The sequence below is a fragment of the Chenopodium album genome, chromosome 2 (assembly GCF_948465745.1).
Source record: "Chenopodium album chromosome 2, dcCheAlbu1.1, whole genome shotgun sequence".
In the NCBI taxonomy this organism is placed as follows: Eukaryota; Viridiplantae; Streptophyta; class Magnoliopsida; order Caryophyllales; family Amaranthaceae; genus Chenopodium; species Chenopodium album.
In genome coordinates, this window is record NC_137835.1 from 771,994 (window position 1) to 789,735 (window position 17,742).

Genomic DNA, 17,742 nt, shown 5'->3' on the forward strand with positions numbered 1-17,742 from the left:
GTGTGGTGAGGTCGTCGGTGCGGGCCGCCGGTAAGGGGGAAAGGAGAGCGTGGCTGATAGGAGGGGGCTGGCAGTTTAGGGTGGCTATTTTTTATTTTTTTAATAACTTTTTGAATAAACTTTACCGAATAACGGATTCCATTAAGTGGTGGCGAAATTTAACTTTTGTGATTTTAGGTGGAAGCAAAATAAAATAAAGTTTTAAAAGGTTAGCAAAAGTGAAGTAAGGGTATTTGAGTGGTAGCAAAAGATTATACTTATTGCTTCACTCTCCACCCATATGAGTACATCTTGGCACATAGCTCTTATGAGTTTAGGATATGTTTTGATTGATTGAACTGAGTTGAACTGAACTAAACTAAACTGAACTGAACTGAACTGAATATTTTATGAGACAAGGAAATTAAGAACTAAACTGAAGTGCTATTTGGTTCTTAGGTTCTTCGTTTTTTTCACATCGGTCTCATATCTTGCCAATTTGCCATATGATCACATCACGAGCCATTACTCACGGATTGCGATCCTAAATCTCTACACCCAAGGCAATTTCATTTCGCACTATTTGAATTTCAATCGTTAAATTAGACTACCCGAAAACAGTTGCAGGACACAGGCACATATCTACCAAAAAATAACTTCAACACAGTAGCTACTATTATTAGAAACAAAAACACAACATACTCTCTTCATTTTGTCCAATTCTCCATTTTCATCTCTCTCATCAACAACACGACCTTTGAGTCTCAGTTATAGCCGTCTTCAATAGTACTTTATTATTATTTAATTCAACAAACACTACTATTTATTTTAATCATCAAACTTTACTTTCGATGTCAACAGGTTCAATCAATCCCTAAATCTTTCTCTCTCTTTCAAAATTTCCAGATTTTCATCATCATTTTCCTAATTTAATTTTAATTTTTGTTCTTCAGTTTGTAGATTAATGGCGACTATTTCAAACTCACTCTCACTTAAACATGGCTACTCTCTATATTCATCTTCTTCTTCATTTTCTCTCTCCAAATTCCACTCTAAACCTTCGTTCGTCGCTTCTAGAACCATCAATGGCAATCGAAGTTTCTCCATCGCTGCTTCTTCCAGTTTCTCCAACGATAATCGAGAGTATGTCGGTTTATCTTATCAATTTTAATTTTGAATTATTGAAATTACGATTAATTCTTTGGATTGAATTTAAATTTGGATTAATTATTGGTCGATGAAAATGAAATTTAGGTATGTGATTGTTGGAGGTGGAAATGCGGCGGGGTATGCGGCTCGGACATTTGTCGAACATGGATTGGCTGATGGCAAGCTCTGCATTGTCACTAAAGAGGTTTCTTCTTGATTTCAAATTTTTGATTGATTGAGCTTCTAGATATTTTGGGCTTCACCGCTCACACTAGTTATTATTATAACTCGGTTTGGATTTTGTTGTCGCGTTACTAGTTCAAATTACAATATCAACATAACTATTAATCCCTGCGAGTTAGTAATGTAGTAGATGATGTAGATATAGTGTTTGTTTGATTCTAAAAATTACAAAGTACAATTTTATGGGAGCAATGATTTTTGTAGGGAGTATAACTTCCCATGTTCAACCAAACAAGTGCGTAGTCACAGTGGCGCGGAGTATAGTTGTGCTTAACTTGAGATTGAATTATATATTACGGGGTACATTTTGCCTAATGTTCAATGTAGACTTGCAGTAACATTTGTATTTCAGGTTGACATAGGACTTGTAATGACTTTTAGAAAGGGATTAACGAAGTATAAATTGGGAATTGAAGTTTGATATGGTGCAAAAGTACCTTGATCATATGGTAGACAGTTTTAATTTAGAGGTTGAGGTAGTGGTTGAAGCTCGTCTAGACTTTCATGTCTTAGATTAGGAAAACAAATTGCCATTTTTTTTATCTGAAAGACTGGATCGTTCAAATTGCCTCAAATTGTTAGCTTGTTTGGGGGGGGGGGGGGGGGATCCTGAAATTACTGTTTTTTTACCTGTTGTGATGTTTGTGCCTCAAGTTTTGCTGAGGCAAATGGGGAGAAGACGTGATGGGTGAATGGGGAAGAGAAGTCGAGTCAATGTAGTTCATTTTGCTTTGGGTTTATAGATGAAGGTAATCATCACCAGGACTGCAGTGCATTTGACACACGGTTGTGTTGTGGGAAAGTGTTCAGTCACTTGACTGTGATAACTTAATTTTGAATTAAGCACCTTGTTATGTGGTTCATGTTATGGGAGGTTCAGAATGCAATGTGAGGTTTTAGGACTTTAAAGCAGTTGTGTGTCAGACTTCTTCTGTAATTGCATTATTTGTTGAAGTGGTGATATAACCATTATCTCATGAGCCAAATTTTAGTGCATTGCGAATTTGCTAGTAGATAAGTTCAAGAGAAAAGAGGAAAAAAGGAAAAACCCCGAGCTTGTTCAAGCTAATCTGTTTTGTGCAAAGATTGTGGAAATGTAGTTATCCTACAGCATTTTGTACTTTGTGAGCAGGTAGAGGTCTCCACCAAGCTCATAGGCTGTGGTATTAGTTTTGTTGGGATACGAAGTGTTAGGAGATGACATTTAGCCATATTAGTGGCATGAAACTTTTGAGGTTTGAAATTGTTGGAAAGGCATTCTTGAAAATTGAGTAAGGTTGTAACTTGTAAGTCATTTTCTTAGAACTTTACCTTTGAATAGATTGTCCAAATGCCCATAGGATAGGTTGGGTGCAAAATAAGAGCATATTCTGGGTACATCAGTTTAATGATATTGCTTTACTTGTCTGTACTAGTTTATATTATTTGTGTGGGTACTGTGCCACTGATGTTAGTTTGCAGGAGAGCGAATGTGTTTGTAGACCACTTGTACCGTACCTATTTTCTTAAACACTGTCTATGGTTGTATTTGGTTTATATTAGATATTGTTCAAGTACTGAAATCAGAATTCCTCCCACCCCAATCCCAAACAAGGAAAATTAAAAAATTTGAACTGAATTTCACTTATTAAGCTACACACTGTTACATTTGTTGATTGTTCTGTTAACTGTTGATGTATCTTTTTGATGCAAGGCTTACGCACCATATGAGCGTCCAGCATTGACGAAGGGCTACTTGTTTCCGTTGGATAAGAAGCCTGCACGACTACCAGTAAGACACCAGTTTCATCTTCTAAGTTGGAAAATTTTTGCCAATTTCTTTAGGTTGAAATTGTAACTTAAATAATTTCAGACTTGGTGAAGTAAAGTTATTAACCATTTAGATTTGTTATGATTTCTTAAGGGTGGAGTGTTGGATTCCCTGTATATAAAATTTAGTGTATCTACGGCTCTGACTTAGAATTGACTTTGAAGGGTTTCCATACTTGCGTTGGATCTGGTGGTGAAAGGCAGACTCCGGAATGGTACCAGGAGAAGGGAATTGAGGTAGCTTAATAATCTTCTTTGATGTTCTGTAATGCTGGCTGTTCTCTTGATCTTTCTTGTTTTGTTATATTTGGCTAGTTAGAAAAGCTTTGTAAATGACTAAAGAGTAATAAATTTCAACTTTTGTCCTTACAAATTATCTATTTTAATTTCTCATTTTTGGCTTCGGTGCCTAGGGAATTGTGACATCTGTGTGGTATATTTTGTTTCTCCACAGATGATTTACGAGGATGCTGTGACAGGTGTCGATATTGATAAGCACACTCTACAAACCCAGTCAGGCAAATCACTGAAGTACGGGTCACTTATAATTGCAACTGGTTGCACAGCTACAAGGTATTATCATCTGTTTCTTTACGTGATTTGCTCTCATTTTCTTAGAAAGTGAAAAATGCACTCTATAATGCAATGCTAGTGGTTTATACCAAAGATATCTTTCTTTAACAAATCTTTTAACATGATAGCTAGCTGATGCATATAGTTTTCTTGCATGGACTCTGAAGCCTGATTTTGGGGAATAATTTAAATGTTTGGTTCCTGCTAGTGAATTAAACCTTTGGTTCAGTCTGATTTGTTGCAAGCATTATAGTTAAGACTTATTGAGCTTTTGAGCATATCAATCCATGATGATACATGAATCTAGGCCATGCTTAAATCTGAATGTCATGTTTTTGAGGCTATGTCAACTTGTTAAGTATTAAGAAATGTCTTCTGATACTCCGAAGTTGTTAGTGGCAATATTTATGATATGATGTGGACTGTGGAGGACTGGAAGCAGAATATCTTGTGTCTAAAAATCGATTAACATAACATTTGTTTTTGGATTTCTATATTTTAAATTCTGAAAGAACTACTCTATTATATTTTTTGTGATCTTTTCTCCTTCATTATCTCTTATTTGTTATACTGTAGTTTCTAATCTAATAATGCCTTTTTTTTTTATTATTTTTTTTATGGGATCATCCTGCTATTTCAAGAATGTTGCAAAATCTGAGAGATCCATTTTCATACCTTTTTGTTTCAGGTTTCCAGAGAAAATTGGAGGAAACTTACCCGGTGTGCACTATATTCGGGACGTGGCAGATGCTAACTCCCTTATAGAATCATTGGTAGTTCAACATCCTTTCTGGGCTTAATTTTGTCGTTGATCATTTAATAGTACCCTTATGTAGACTTATGAGCTGCTTGAAGCAGAATTTATCATCTTATAACATCAAGCTATGGATTCAATGCCCATTATTGTCAAGATTCGAGGGTGATCTCTAGAACTCAGTTGTTTATCTGACTTACAGATTTACATATCGTAACTCTGAATATTGCATAAATGCTTCACACGTGGATTTCAACTCTTCAACTTTGGTTATTTTTTAAAAGAATGTTCATGACTATATACATTACTGAATATGGAGTACCATCTTTTTTAAAACCTATGTTCAGGCGCTTCTTGATATCTCCAATTATGGAATTTTACATTCCCTTCCATGACTCTATAATTGTATTTGCTTGTAGTCACTAAATGTGTGTGTGTGTTTTTTTTTTTTTCATCATGAAATGAGTTTGAGTTACTAGTTGTACCAGTAGTATATGAACATGATGTTTCTAATTCTATGCCTGAAGATTAAAGATTGTGTCTTTCATTATGCAGAAGAAAGCAAAGAAAGTGGTGGTGGTGGGCGGTGGCTATATTGGCATGGAAGTTGCAGCTGCAGCCGTGGGTTGGAACCTTGATACCACGGTATGTGTGGACAATATGCCATTTGGTTGAAGTTGTATATTGTAATTGTTGATGCATTTTAATTGTAGAAGAAGAGGAAAAACGAGGAGAAAGTAAGATTTGTTACTTTGTGCAATTGCATCTGGATATTCTAGTAAACTATTTAAGATACCAAGGATTCTTTTGTAAACTGGCTGTATTTGCTTTCCAGTTTTGAATATAGGATTTGAAATAGGGTACATCTAAGGTTAATGTGCCAAGTTTTTCTGCAATATTCTTCCTGCAGTCAATTAATGCTTTCTCCAATGTGTACATTCAATTTGTATTGCTTTGATTTAGCACTGATATCTTTCTCTTGGTTGCTTTGATTAAGTAGGTCATTTTTCCTGAAGACTGTCTTTTGTCAAGACTGTTTACTCCTTCACTGGCCAGGAAGTATGAAGAGTTGTATGAGCAAAACGGGGTCAAGTTTGTGAAGGTTGTCACTTTGTCAACTACTTCCTTGTCATTTGACTAAATTCTTGGTAGATTTTTTCCCCTTTTGGGATAAATTATGATTGATTGTACAGTATTAACACTCAGTGATAATAAATGATATAGGGTGCTATGATTAAAAACCTAGAAGCTGGTTCTGATGGAAGTGTGGCTGCTGTCAAACTCGAAGATGGTTCTACCATAGAAGCAGACACTGTAGGTTTGCTTAATTTTTTTTTTTATTTGGTATTACTTGCTTTGAATTTCTCCCCTTTGCATGCATTTTGTTTATAGTCATAAAATTTTAATAAAAAATTGATTGATTTACTCCCATATAGAAGCAGACACTTTAGGTTTGCGGTATTACTTGCTTTGAATTTCTCCCCTTTGTATGCATTTTGTTTATAGTCATAAAATTTTAATAAAAATTTGATTTATTTACTGGTGGTTTTTTTCTATAAAGAGCAAATTGGAACTTGACTAAATTTATTCAACCCGTGCACTTATGGAATTAAGGCTTTTGATTGATTGATGGATTGTGCAGATAGTTATTGGTATTGGAGCTAAACCTGCAGTTGGTCCTTTTGAAAATGTTGGCTTAGATACAACTGTTGGCGGTATTCAGGTGATTGCTAATTCTCTTTTGGAACTTCGAAGTACTCCCTCTATTTCAAAATGATGATCACTTAGTAATTGTTACTCACTTTGATATGACTCATAGTTTATGCAGCGGACTTTCTATTCTAGGCGTAAGGTTTTTGTAGCAATGTTGTTGGCGTAATTTCATTGTTAGATTGTGCAGTAAGCATGGTAGTCACATGTACTAGGTTTGCTGCATAACTTCATTTGTGGAGCACTGTATTCCTAGATCTGTGTGCCTAAGCCTGCTGAAAGTAATAACAAAGCATCACTCTCTGTAGATGAACTTCATATATGTAGTCAGGTTCTGGTTTCTTTTAGAATAAATACATTATGAGTGCAATGCAAAACATACGCTAAATTGTGGATTTGGTGTCAGGTTGATGGTCTGTTTCGCTCCAGAGTTCCTGGAATATTTGCCATTGGAGATGTCGCAGCTTTTCCATTGAAAGTACGTTAAGCATTCTCATTCTATTCAATATATTTTTCCCCAAGGCGTTGCTTTCTCACTCAGGAAGTGATGTATACATGTTTGGCAGATGTATGACCGTGTTGCTCGTGTTGAGCATGTGGACCATGCCCGTAAATCAGCTCAGCATTGTGTCAGTGCACTTTTGAGTGCTCGAACTCACACGTAGGCCAGACTATTTGATTTTTTTCTTTTATTCATTTCTTTTTTTAATTATTATCTTCTTTTTAGATAGGTTATTGTGGTTCTTCCTGACAAGCTATCAGTCATCTTTCTTGATAATATTTTCCTGCTTGAATGTAGATACGATTACCTTCCCTACTTCTACTCAAGGGTATTTGAGTATGAAGGGAGCCAAAGAAAAATATGGTGGCAATTTTTTGGGGACAATGGTAATGATGCTGCTTAAAATAATTGTGTATTCTGCTTTTAACTGCAGCAGAGTTACAATTTTTAATTATGACTTAGCAATCATGTACTTTTTTTTTTTGAGGGATAATAATCATGTACTTTATTGCTTATAATGATCACCTTTTTAACAGTTGGAGAGACAGTTGAGGTAGGAAACTTCGACCCCAAGATTGCTACATTCTGGATTGATTCTGGTATGTTCTATTCATCACCTTCCTTCCTTCTGCTGTTTTATTTTCACTGTCACAGACGATAATTCTTGAGCACTTCTAACTAGCCTTGTCTACTAAACAGGGAGACTGAAAGGAGTTCTTGTTGAAAGCGGAAGTCCTGAGGTACTTATTTGTTTCCTTGTAGTTGAATTTCATAAATTTGTTTTATTTTTTAAAGTTTATGTGTGGTATCCCTTTCTAAATGGCATAGGTTGTTCATATGTAATCTTGAAGGTTGAAAAGTTACTCTCAGTATTTTTCTGAAATTAAAAATTGATGCTCTTCTTGATTGAAATTAAAGATTGTATTGTTAGGCACTAGGTCTTGGAACTGTATTGCATATGGTTCATTGATCCCTCAAATGAGTCAAATCTTTGAAACTACAGCGTGCTGATAATCTCATATTTTAACTTAAGCTTAAGCATGATTTATATTGAAAGACTCGGATTGTACCCATGATTTTCACGAATAGTGTTACATTTACTTTTGCCAGTAGGATTTTTTTTATCAGCTTCACATTATCACATATGCATGTATATTCATAGTTTTGTTTTGATTGGAAGTAAATGCTGATATCTTATGATAATTTCAGGAATTCCAACTTCTTCCCAAAGTTGCTAAGGCTCAGCCTTTCGTTGACAAAGCCAAGCTGCAAAGTGCATCATCAGTTGAGGAGGCCTTAGAAGTTGTTCGTCAATCACTTTAGGCTGGGGCAACAGTTTAGGTAGGGCTAACAGCTGGTTAATTCTGTACTCAGCTCAGCCATTTACACTGGTTGTCAAATTTTATGGACATGTAACAAACAATCGAATTTTTTTTGCACTTGATAGCGAGGTGAGGGAGAGGAGAGGTGAAAGGAAACTGTTGGCGGCAGGCCATGGCTTTCCTGTGTACTACATGTCCATCTAAATAAAAACTAGTTTTTGACCCCGTTCAATGAAGGGGATGCTTTTTGTTCATCTATATAGTCACACCTACATGAAGTTGGTATTTACTTTCTAACACTTATATTTGTTATACTACCTCAGCTATTGTAATCAAGAACAGTATCCTCTCCAAAATGTAGAAAATAACTTTTTGTCTAAAAAAAAATAGGGTTTTTCTGAGCTGTACCTATGCTTTTTCAAAGTTATAAGCTGTGTCCTCTACCTCACGATATTTTATCAACAATACCCTTTGACAGCCATACCTGTTAACGAAAGTTAAGTTATTTCATCAACAATGGTGTCGTGGTGTTTTTAATTTGACACGTGTCCCGTTCTAATTGGTTTAACACTTAAAAAAAAAAAATTTAAAAATCAGAAAATAAAATAATAAAAAAAAAGGTTAGTGATAACGTCAAAGGTTATTGTTAATAAAAATTAGTAAGGTTGAGGGCACAACTTAGACGTTTGAAAAAGCATAGACACAGCTTAGAAACCGAAGAAATTTGGGGGCATAACTTAGAAAAACCCCAAAAAATATTTAGAAAGTAAAAATTCCATGTTGTAGATAAATCAAGGTCTAAGGCTTGTGGTGGATCTAGTTGTTGAAATCTTTTTATCAATATAACTCGTGAACTTAGAATTCCCATTATATTGATAAGATTCATTTGTATTTAGAGGCACCTTAAATGAAGATAGCATTACATAAATAGGTTAACCTTATAAAGCTCTTGTGAATCTATAATTAAGGGCAAGGTTCGAATGAGGAAAGCCTTAACACTTTAACAGTGAACCGAGAACCTAGAGATGTGGAAGGAGCATTAGTCCATAAAATGCTTTGAGGAGCTGAAATTAAGCATAGAACTAGAGATTCCTAAATAGGTCAATCTTTTGAAATTCTGGTGAATCTATAGGCAGACAAGATACAACCTAACAATTGGAAATTTGGAATATCAGCATGCATAGACACTTTAATTTCTGAAAAATATACAAAAGCTATGTGAGTTGGTAAGGAAGGGAGCTTTTTTTTTTTTTTTTTTTTTTTTCATTTCAGGTAAACAAGAAGTTACGCTAATTTTCTCTCAAGACTATACCCTAACTTATCAAAATAATTAGAAAAAGAAAATTTACTATCTATAAATGGATCGATATCTTGGTGAGCTTGCATAAAAAGGCCCAAAGAAGCAACATAGTATGCTCTATTACCCTCTCTATAAATGTGACGCGAATCAATATAGGTAAAATTTCGAATCAGCTCCTTAATGCCCTCCATTAATAGTTGAATTTTCCAAGGGCATTGAACCTTTCCCTGCAAAATATTAATAATAAGCAAATTATATCCTTCAATAAATACTTTTGAAATATTATGGCCTACGCCAAAAGAAGACCATTACGAAAGGTCGTAGCTTTAGCAATAAGAGGAGTACTCATACCAATATTAAAAGAACGACAACAAACATTATTTCCTAAATGATATCATAGAAAAATGCCTACAACCCTTGAACCATCTCGAACAAAACCATCAACATTTATTTTAATAACACTAGGGGGAGGAGGCGACCAAGAGACACGTATACTCCCAGGGGTAGGATGAGAAGGAAGAGCGAGAGCAGGAGTATCCAAAGCGAAAAGTATATATGAAGGACATAGACGGAGAGTTAGCCCCATAAGACAGAGGATGAGGAACAATCAACTCTACTTAATAGGGAAATTTTTTACTAGGGTAACATAAGTGGTTTTTACCTTCTTGACATCCACTTTTAAGTTCAGATATTTTACCGAGTATACATTTACAAGGCCTTATATAGGGAAGATAATCGAGCAATTGATTGACTAGCGGAGGTGATTCAAGTCCAATAACCCTAAGCCTTTGACGTATTATCCTAGAAGATTTAGTTGGTGTGGCCTTGCCAAGCGTAGTAGTTAATATATTTTAAAATTTTGTTTTGTCCGGGACTCAATCCTTAGTACCAAAAAAAAGGCGTTAAATAGGATGGATAATAGTATATACATCCCTTCAAAGAACCCTAATGACCTAAAACGCCTTTGATACTTCAGTAAACCTTGAGAACCAACTATAGAATATAGATTACTCATTTTGAACTTCGGTTTCATTCAAACCTTAAATGCATAATCACATCATTTAGCATAAAAAAAGCACCGACTCTTACATGTTCATAGCCAAAAAATTTACCCTTATATCACCATCAAAAGTTCAAAGCCAAAATTAGTCAAAAGATTACAAATAAATTACTCAAATAAGCATCTTTCTTGATGTCACAAATGCGTATAAAACAAAATTTAATAAAATTAGCATCTTTTTGCAGATATATATAATTAGTATGTTCTTGAAGCATGTAGAAGCACATTATAGTTGATAGTGGCTTTCTAACTGTAGCTCCAAATCACACCCAATTATTATTTATATTTAAAATCTAATTTCCTCTAATTAACTTAAATTAAATTGACGAGATGAATTAGGGCAACCTAATCCTGGTCTAATACATGTTTGGAACAAAAAAAAAATGATTAAATTCTTAATCTGCGTTGACTATCCTATCATTGCCTCGCTCATTGGTGATCTCATACGATTCTAGAGCTGGTAGCCAAGTCACACCCACGTAAGAAGTCATTAACAATTATTTTTAGGATTTAATTTTTGTAGTGTAGCAAGAGCTAGGCTAATTTTGATTCAAGGGTCACTACTCACTAGTAACAACAATAATCATTTTGACAGGAAACTAGGAGCTTTTGGTTTTCAAAAAAAAGGAAAGTTAGGGTTTGTTTGCTTGGTTTTCCATTTTTTGGTTTTTTTGTTTTTTAAACAGTATATGATATACAACGCGTTTCTGGTGCGCCTGGCAACACGGTGCGGCAAGTTGCCATATCAGTAACCCTTCTAGTAACCCCACTTAAATAACTCCTGACTGACTTAGTAACCCCTCACCAAGTAACCCCTGACTGACCTGGTAACCCCTAGTAACCCCTGACTGATTTGGTAACCCCTAGTAACCTCAAACCTAGTAACCCTTGACCAAGTAACCCCTGACTGACTTGGTAACCCCTAGTAACCTGCAACCTAGTAACCCCTAGTAACCCCTGACCGACCTAGTAACCCATAGTAACCCCTAACTGACCTAGTAACCCCTAACCTAGTAACCCCAAGTAACCCCTAACCGACCTAGTAACCCCTAACCTAGTAACCTCAAGTAACCCCTAACCGATCACGACCTAGTAACCCTTAGTAACCCCCTACCTAGTAACCCCTAACCAACCTAGTAACCCCGACCTAGTAACCCCTGACCAACCTAGTAACCCCTAGTAGCCCCCGACCTAGTAACCATAAACCCACACCCAAACCCACTATAACCACCACCACCACCACCAACTTTTCTCATTCGCCGTCCTCAAAACCTTAAACTCCACCACACTACCACCAACTCCCGTACCACTAACAACCATTAAAATTGTTTTTTAAAAAAATAATAATAAAAAATCGCCCAAAAAATCATCAAATTCTTCGAAAATTTTGGAGTATAACTTACCTTTGCATTTGAGAACAAATTTCTGTACGAGTTTATTGTTCTTTACCTCATTCCATTCAAATTTTCTTCAATTTGTTCTTTTGTCATAATAGGGTTCGTAGTTGCAAAAATTCTAGTCAAATTGGTCACTTCAACTTGCTTATATGTAAGTTTGACTAAAATTTGTTGAATTTGAGAAAAAGTAGAACAAAATTGCTTGAATTTTGGAGCAGAATTTTGGAGCAGTTACAATGGATTTTAGAGATAAATTGATGGTTTTAAGAGAGAGAAGATGATAGGAGTGTGAAAAGTGTTTGAAGAGAGAGAAAATCAAAATGTTTTTTTTTTATTTTTTATTTTTTTTATGAGCTTGGAGAAGAAGAAAAGAGGAGAGAGAAAAAGAATTAAAAAAAATAAAAAAAATTGTGGCTGGCCGCATAGTGTGGCCAGCCACATATGAAACTTTTACTTGATGTTCCATAATGAATCAAAAAATATATGAACTTATTAAAATCATGATAATTTTAAAAGCTGACAACAGAAAAGTGAAAACACCTTTTTGTTGTTTGTTGTTTTTTATTTTTACAAAAAAAGGAAACTGAAAAACAAAAATGATGTCAAACAAGCCCTAAGCTTTTAAATTACTTGTACAATATACGAGTATGTTTTTGCAATCATAAAACATAATTTGGTAGAATTGTTATCTTTTTTTATTTTTTTATTTAATGAAATTCCATTATTAATTATTGTTTATTAGCAACCCTTCCAAGTGAGTAAATGTGCAACAAAAAAAAAAGTGTTAAATGTTCGACACAACCTAATTTTACTAGCATAATAAAAATAAATAAATTATGTTTATTTATTATGTAAAATGTTGTTAGAATGGTTGAGTTGTATATTTTATAAATTTTAATTTTCTATTATTTTTTTAAAAGAAACGATAGCAAAATTATTCTGGAATATTAATTAAGATCAATTTCTGCCAAAGTGGTGATATAATATAAATTAACTTTTTACTTCTTTTTTTGACAAAAATTAACTTTTTACTTGGTATTACTTATAATATGGGGGGGGGGGGGGGGGAATCATCCTTAAAGAATGAAAGATTTTAGGTCAAATCAGCGTGTTGGTAAATAATTTGCAATTTCGAGAAAACAATGAAAGTATATTACCATAGTTATCAAGTTTGACTATAAAGGGACCAAAGTCAATAAAATGATCATATGAATTTCAATTTGAGAAAGAAGACAAATAGATTTTTGTATATAGGAGAAGCTTATCATCACTACAAATATGTTAAATCTTTGTAGTTCACATATATATTTGCATTGGTTACTACAAATAAAATTGTTAAGTTCAATTGTTCAAACACATGAACAATATGTACCTATCTATCGTAGACTTTGTAAATGTAGGTCTTCGGCTGAGAGCATGACATAAAGTTTGTCTTATCATGGTCTCATGGAAAATTACATCAATTGGTTACCTTAAGAAATGAAACTCCTATTAAATGCAAATTCGACCGTTGATTGGGGACTTGGGGTCCTTTTTAAAAATATAAAATTAAATAAATTTCACTAAATACTTCTAGTGATCTTGAGATAACACACAAAATAAATGAGCAACATAAAATGATAAATTGGAATTGGCGAAGTAGACATTGACAAGATCCTAATTCCTAACTAGTCATGCAATGCATAGTTGCATTTGCGGTCCATTCTCACCGATCTTATCTAAATATAATATGGCAAATGCTCATATATATACATATAAACTCCTATATTACTTGAAATACTTATTTTGAGTGGTATTAAGATATGGAATTAATTTATATCCGTATCATTGTTTTTTGTGACTCTCTTTAAAAAAATAGCAATAGGTCTGTTGGTTGATCAGAAGTTGTTAGTTAGAGTTTTATCATTACATTTGACATGGTAAATAATAGAGTTACATGTCTAGGTGACTACTTAAGTTGGAGCTCAGACATATATACTCCATATTTATTTTTTGAAGCAAACATATATACTCCATATTAAAATAATCCATCTAGCTAGTTGGTGCGTCAAAGGCTCAAACAATGTCTCGGGTTGTTGCTACATCAATCAAGAGATGAAAAAATTTAGTATTAATTAGAACCAACTCAACCAAAAGTTTAAATTGATGGAAAAATCTTTTTGATATTATACTTTGATTTAAATATTATCCGATAGGATGAGTAAAACATTTCTACCGAATTAAATAAAGATTAGAAATTAAATCCAATTAGAATAAAGGCTGATTCAATTTAAAAGTAGATGGTTTACCAGAATACTTCATAATAGTGAAACTTTTCCTCTTTTGACGTAGTTTTTCAGGAGATTGAATTGTACTACGTTCTACGGTACGTGCTAGGGTTGATTATTCTTCACCAATTATTTTCTTAAACAAAGGATTCATGGAACTATACAGTAGCTTAGGAAAGATCAAAGATACTACGTATCATTTAGAAAGTGAAACTTTTTAGCAAGTCCGACTTTTTAAATTATGTATCATGGATCGATTATTCTGTAATGTTGGTAATTAACCTTGGATGACATTATTAAAACTAATTTTTAAACACAAAATTTTCTTGTTTGGCTATCAATTTAGATATTAAATGTCCAATTCCAAATTGAGATCAAATGGGGGAAGGTAAGGACGACATTTCCCTATCCGAAACAAATATAAATGACATGGTATTCGATCAATCAAAATGGTAACATCAAGGTTACAAGATGCGTTCCTACCATATTCTTAATTGACATTTAAAGTATGTTCAAGTCTCAACGTATATACTACATTCTTCATATATTTTCTTTTTTTTTGACACACTTCATATATTTTCTTGTAACTAAAAAAACATACAAAAACAAAGTGTGTAAAAACATGAGCAATTAAGCTAACAAGTAACAACTCTTAGAAGGAGTTAGAACAACGTTTACCATTTTCCATGCCTTAACTTCATATTATTAATACGAGGACCCTACTTTCAACCTTTGAATCCACATGTAAACGTTGTTGAACACACGTCAAAAAATTATTGAATGAGTCGTTAGATGCAACAAATAATAGCCCACCATACCATATTCGAAGTATATATATATTAAATTTTTAAAAGACAATTATATATTAGTCTCTTTCTATTGTTCATATTCATAATTATATTTATATCATCCAAAAGTCTTTATTTTTCTACGTTACTAGCAAATAGCCAAATATAATACCAAAAAAAGACATTATGTTAACGACTTGACTCTAAAAAAAATCAATGTATTTAGGAATTTTCTAGCCGATATCAAATAAAATTTACACCATAAATAAATAAATTGGATGACGACGTCTTTGTATTACCTTGAAGTCCAAGGAAATTGTATAGAGTTTTCCCTTGGTTGAAAATTCAAGGACATCTCATCTTATAAGTTACAACTTCTCTCACTTTCTCTCTCACAATTTGTGTTAAATTATACATTTGTGTCTATTTAGAATTAGTCATCAATTCTTGTGATATCACCTTAATTTCTTTTATATTTGTTAGCTAGTCAAACTGTGATCTTATTATTTGCAGAAGCAAGTCAAGCAACTCGATCTATGGAAATCAAGGTAATAATTAATACTCTAATATTCATTTCTTAAGTTGATAGGTTCATTTATGTTTTCTTAATTGTGTTGTTATTTTCAGTGATTTCATTCAGTGTTTCTTATCATGTTTCCCTTACATCATAACAATTATAATAAAATGCATATATATATTATAGTATATGGTTTCTTCTTCCTCTATATGTATGTATATTTAACAAAAACTCAACTAGTAAGTTATTACTTTGTCGCGAGCTAGGGGCATGTCATATGCCCCTAGATCGAGTTTTTATGTGTTGACTTTATTAATGAGATCGATAGGTGGATTAGACTCAGACTAATATGTGAATACGTATTTGGTCGATGTATTGTCGGTATATGTAGCTTAAGAGAAAAAATGATGTGATGAAAATGAAGAAATTTACGAATTAATATAAGGGGATGATCATTAATCTGGTTGTTGGGTTGTTTGTGTAGAAAGTGGTGATGAAGTTGAACATCCATGATGACAAAGACAAGCAAAAGGCCATGAAAGCAGTCTCTTCACTTACAGGTTGGTGCTCTTTCCTTATTTTTCTTGACTCTCAAACTTTCTTTTCCTTTATGTTTTTCCAATGATTTTTTTTCTTATGCGAATATAATTGTTTTTTCATTTTTTTAAAAAAATTTTATGCATATACTTTCCTTTTCTATTATTATTAAGGTACATAAATTCATTAAATTGTGTAAAAAAAGGAATTCATAAGACGGGAGATGGAGTGATTTTGTTGTTTTTGTAGAAGGTCTTTTGACACGGTAGATATTGTTAATAAATTAAGATAATACAATTGAGGCGATAGTATATTTTTTTTCATGGCTTAACAAAATTACAATTTACAACAATCATATAGAAGGAGTATTTTATTGATAATCATAATATTAGCTACAAAATGTGACTTATTGGTAATACCAATAGAATATTTTGTAACGTTGAAAAAAGTACAATCATAAGTTGTTGATTTAATTTAATCAAATTATATTACACATACTTCGTACTTTGATTAAGTTGTTGATTAATTTGATAGTACTAAACATTATATACTTTTCCTAACAACTATAAAAACAGAGGAAAACAGGGTATGTAAAAACGATGCTAATCAAAGTTTATGATGGTTAATTAATAATGCAGGGATTAATTCAGTGGAAGTGGACTTGAAGGAAAGTAAAATGACAGTGATAGGAGATGCTGATCCAGTTGACGTGGTAAGCAAGTTAAAGAAACCCTGGAATGCACAGATTGTAACAGTGGGGCCCCCTAAAGAGGAGAAAAAGGATGATAAAAAGGGTGACAAAAAAGATGATGATAAAGCCAAGAAAGAGAAGGAAGAAAAAGAGAAGAAGGAAAAGGAAGAAAAAGAGAAACAAATTGCTGAGCTTCTTAGACTTCACAGATTACATAACCCTCCCGTTTACTATTGTTATCAAACTATAGAAGATAATAATCCTAATACTTGTGTGATTTGCTAATTAAGTGGATATAGTTCGTTTCAAATGGAAAAGATATTTATGATATTCGCCAGAGTTGAAACCTGTAAGGTGTAAAGGCGAATGTAAAATGATTGGACGTACATGTTGTTATGCCCAGTTGTTATACTTGTATACAAAATGATATACAAGTAATTGCGTTCTATTAAGTTAAAGAAGAGCGACGCATAGAAGGATGACCGCTCCTTGCTTTTACTTTGAATTTCGACTACTTGTATCAAAACTCAAAAGTACATATTTTTCAAATGTACCTAATAAGAAGAGTTTGGAATAATATCTATAATGTTGAGAAGCTTTAATTGTGATTAGTAACCAAGGTTATGTTCTTGCACTCTTCCAATTGCAGCTTCAATCAAAACCATGGTTTATTAGAAAATTGTTTCAAATTTGAGATTTTCCCTTGAATATATATATGATTTATTATGTATTTATCAAAAAATTAAAGTGTGGTCAAGAGATAAGTTAGTATTCTTCATTGTGCTAGACTTCTTGCCCTAGGTGCCAAAGTGTGGCTTCTTCTTCTTCCATTGTACAATTGTATTATACTCCGTACTTATTTGTGTATAACATCCATACTATAAGTCACATATTGTAAATACCCATTGTAGGCTCTGTAGCCCACTTGTGAGTGTCCCACATTGGAGAAAGAGGAGAAGTGGTTCCACTTTATAAGGTAGAGGAGTTACTTCTACTATTGTCAATTGGTTTTAGTATGGAAGCTTCAAAGCCTTATTTGTGGACCAAACTTTCCTCCTCCTTATTTGGGTTGCCCTACTGTTTATATCTATGACCACTGATTCTTATCACCCACCTTAAAATTAAATGACTCGATCCATCTACC

General features: G+C 33.5%; 2 protein-coding genes across 2 annotated transcripts; both read left to right on the plus strand.

Annotated features, from left to right (window-relative positions):
- Window positions 1–674: 674 nt before the first annotated feature.
- Window positions 675–8,295, plus strand: LOC145592109 (monodehydroascorbate reductase, chloroplastic/mitochondrial-like). Its single transcript, XM_081648577.1, has 17 exons — window positions 675–840; window positions 933–1,122; window positions 1,234–1,333; window positions 3,065–3,142; window positions 3,346–3,417; window positions 3,635–3,753; window positions 4,442–4,526; window positions 5,063–5,152; window positions 5,508–5,609; window positions 5,732–5,821; window positions 6,150–6,230; window positions 6,624–6,695; window positions 6,784–6,878; window positions 7,017–7,105; window positions 7,256–7,318; window positions 7,419–7,459; window positions 7,929–8,295. Exons 1-17 carry the CDS (start codon window positions 831–833, stop codon window positions 8,040–8,042), a joined length of 1,491 nt encoding a protein of 496 aa, XP_081504703.1. The 5' UTR covers window positions 675–830; the 3' UTR covers window positions 8,043–8,295.
- A 6,777-nt stretch (window positions 8,296–15,072) lies between these two features.
- On the plus strand, window positions 15,073–17,232 carry LOC145592118 (heavy metal-associated isoprenylated plant protein 39-like). Its single transcript, XM_081648586.1, has 3 exons — window positions 15,073–15,401; window positions 15,855–15,930; window positions 16,546–17,232. Exons 1-3 carry the CDS (start codon window positions 15,390–15,392, stop codon window positions 16,881–16,883), a joined length of 426 nt encoding a protein of 141 aa, XP_081504712.1. The 5' UTR covers window positions 15,073–15,389; the 3' UTR covers window positions 16,884–17,232.
- Window positions 17,233–17,742: the final 510 nt, after the last annotated feature.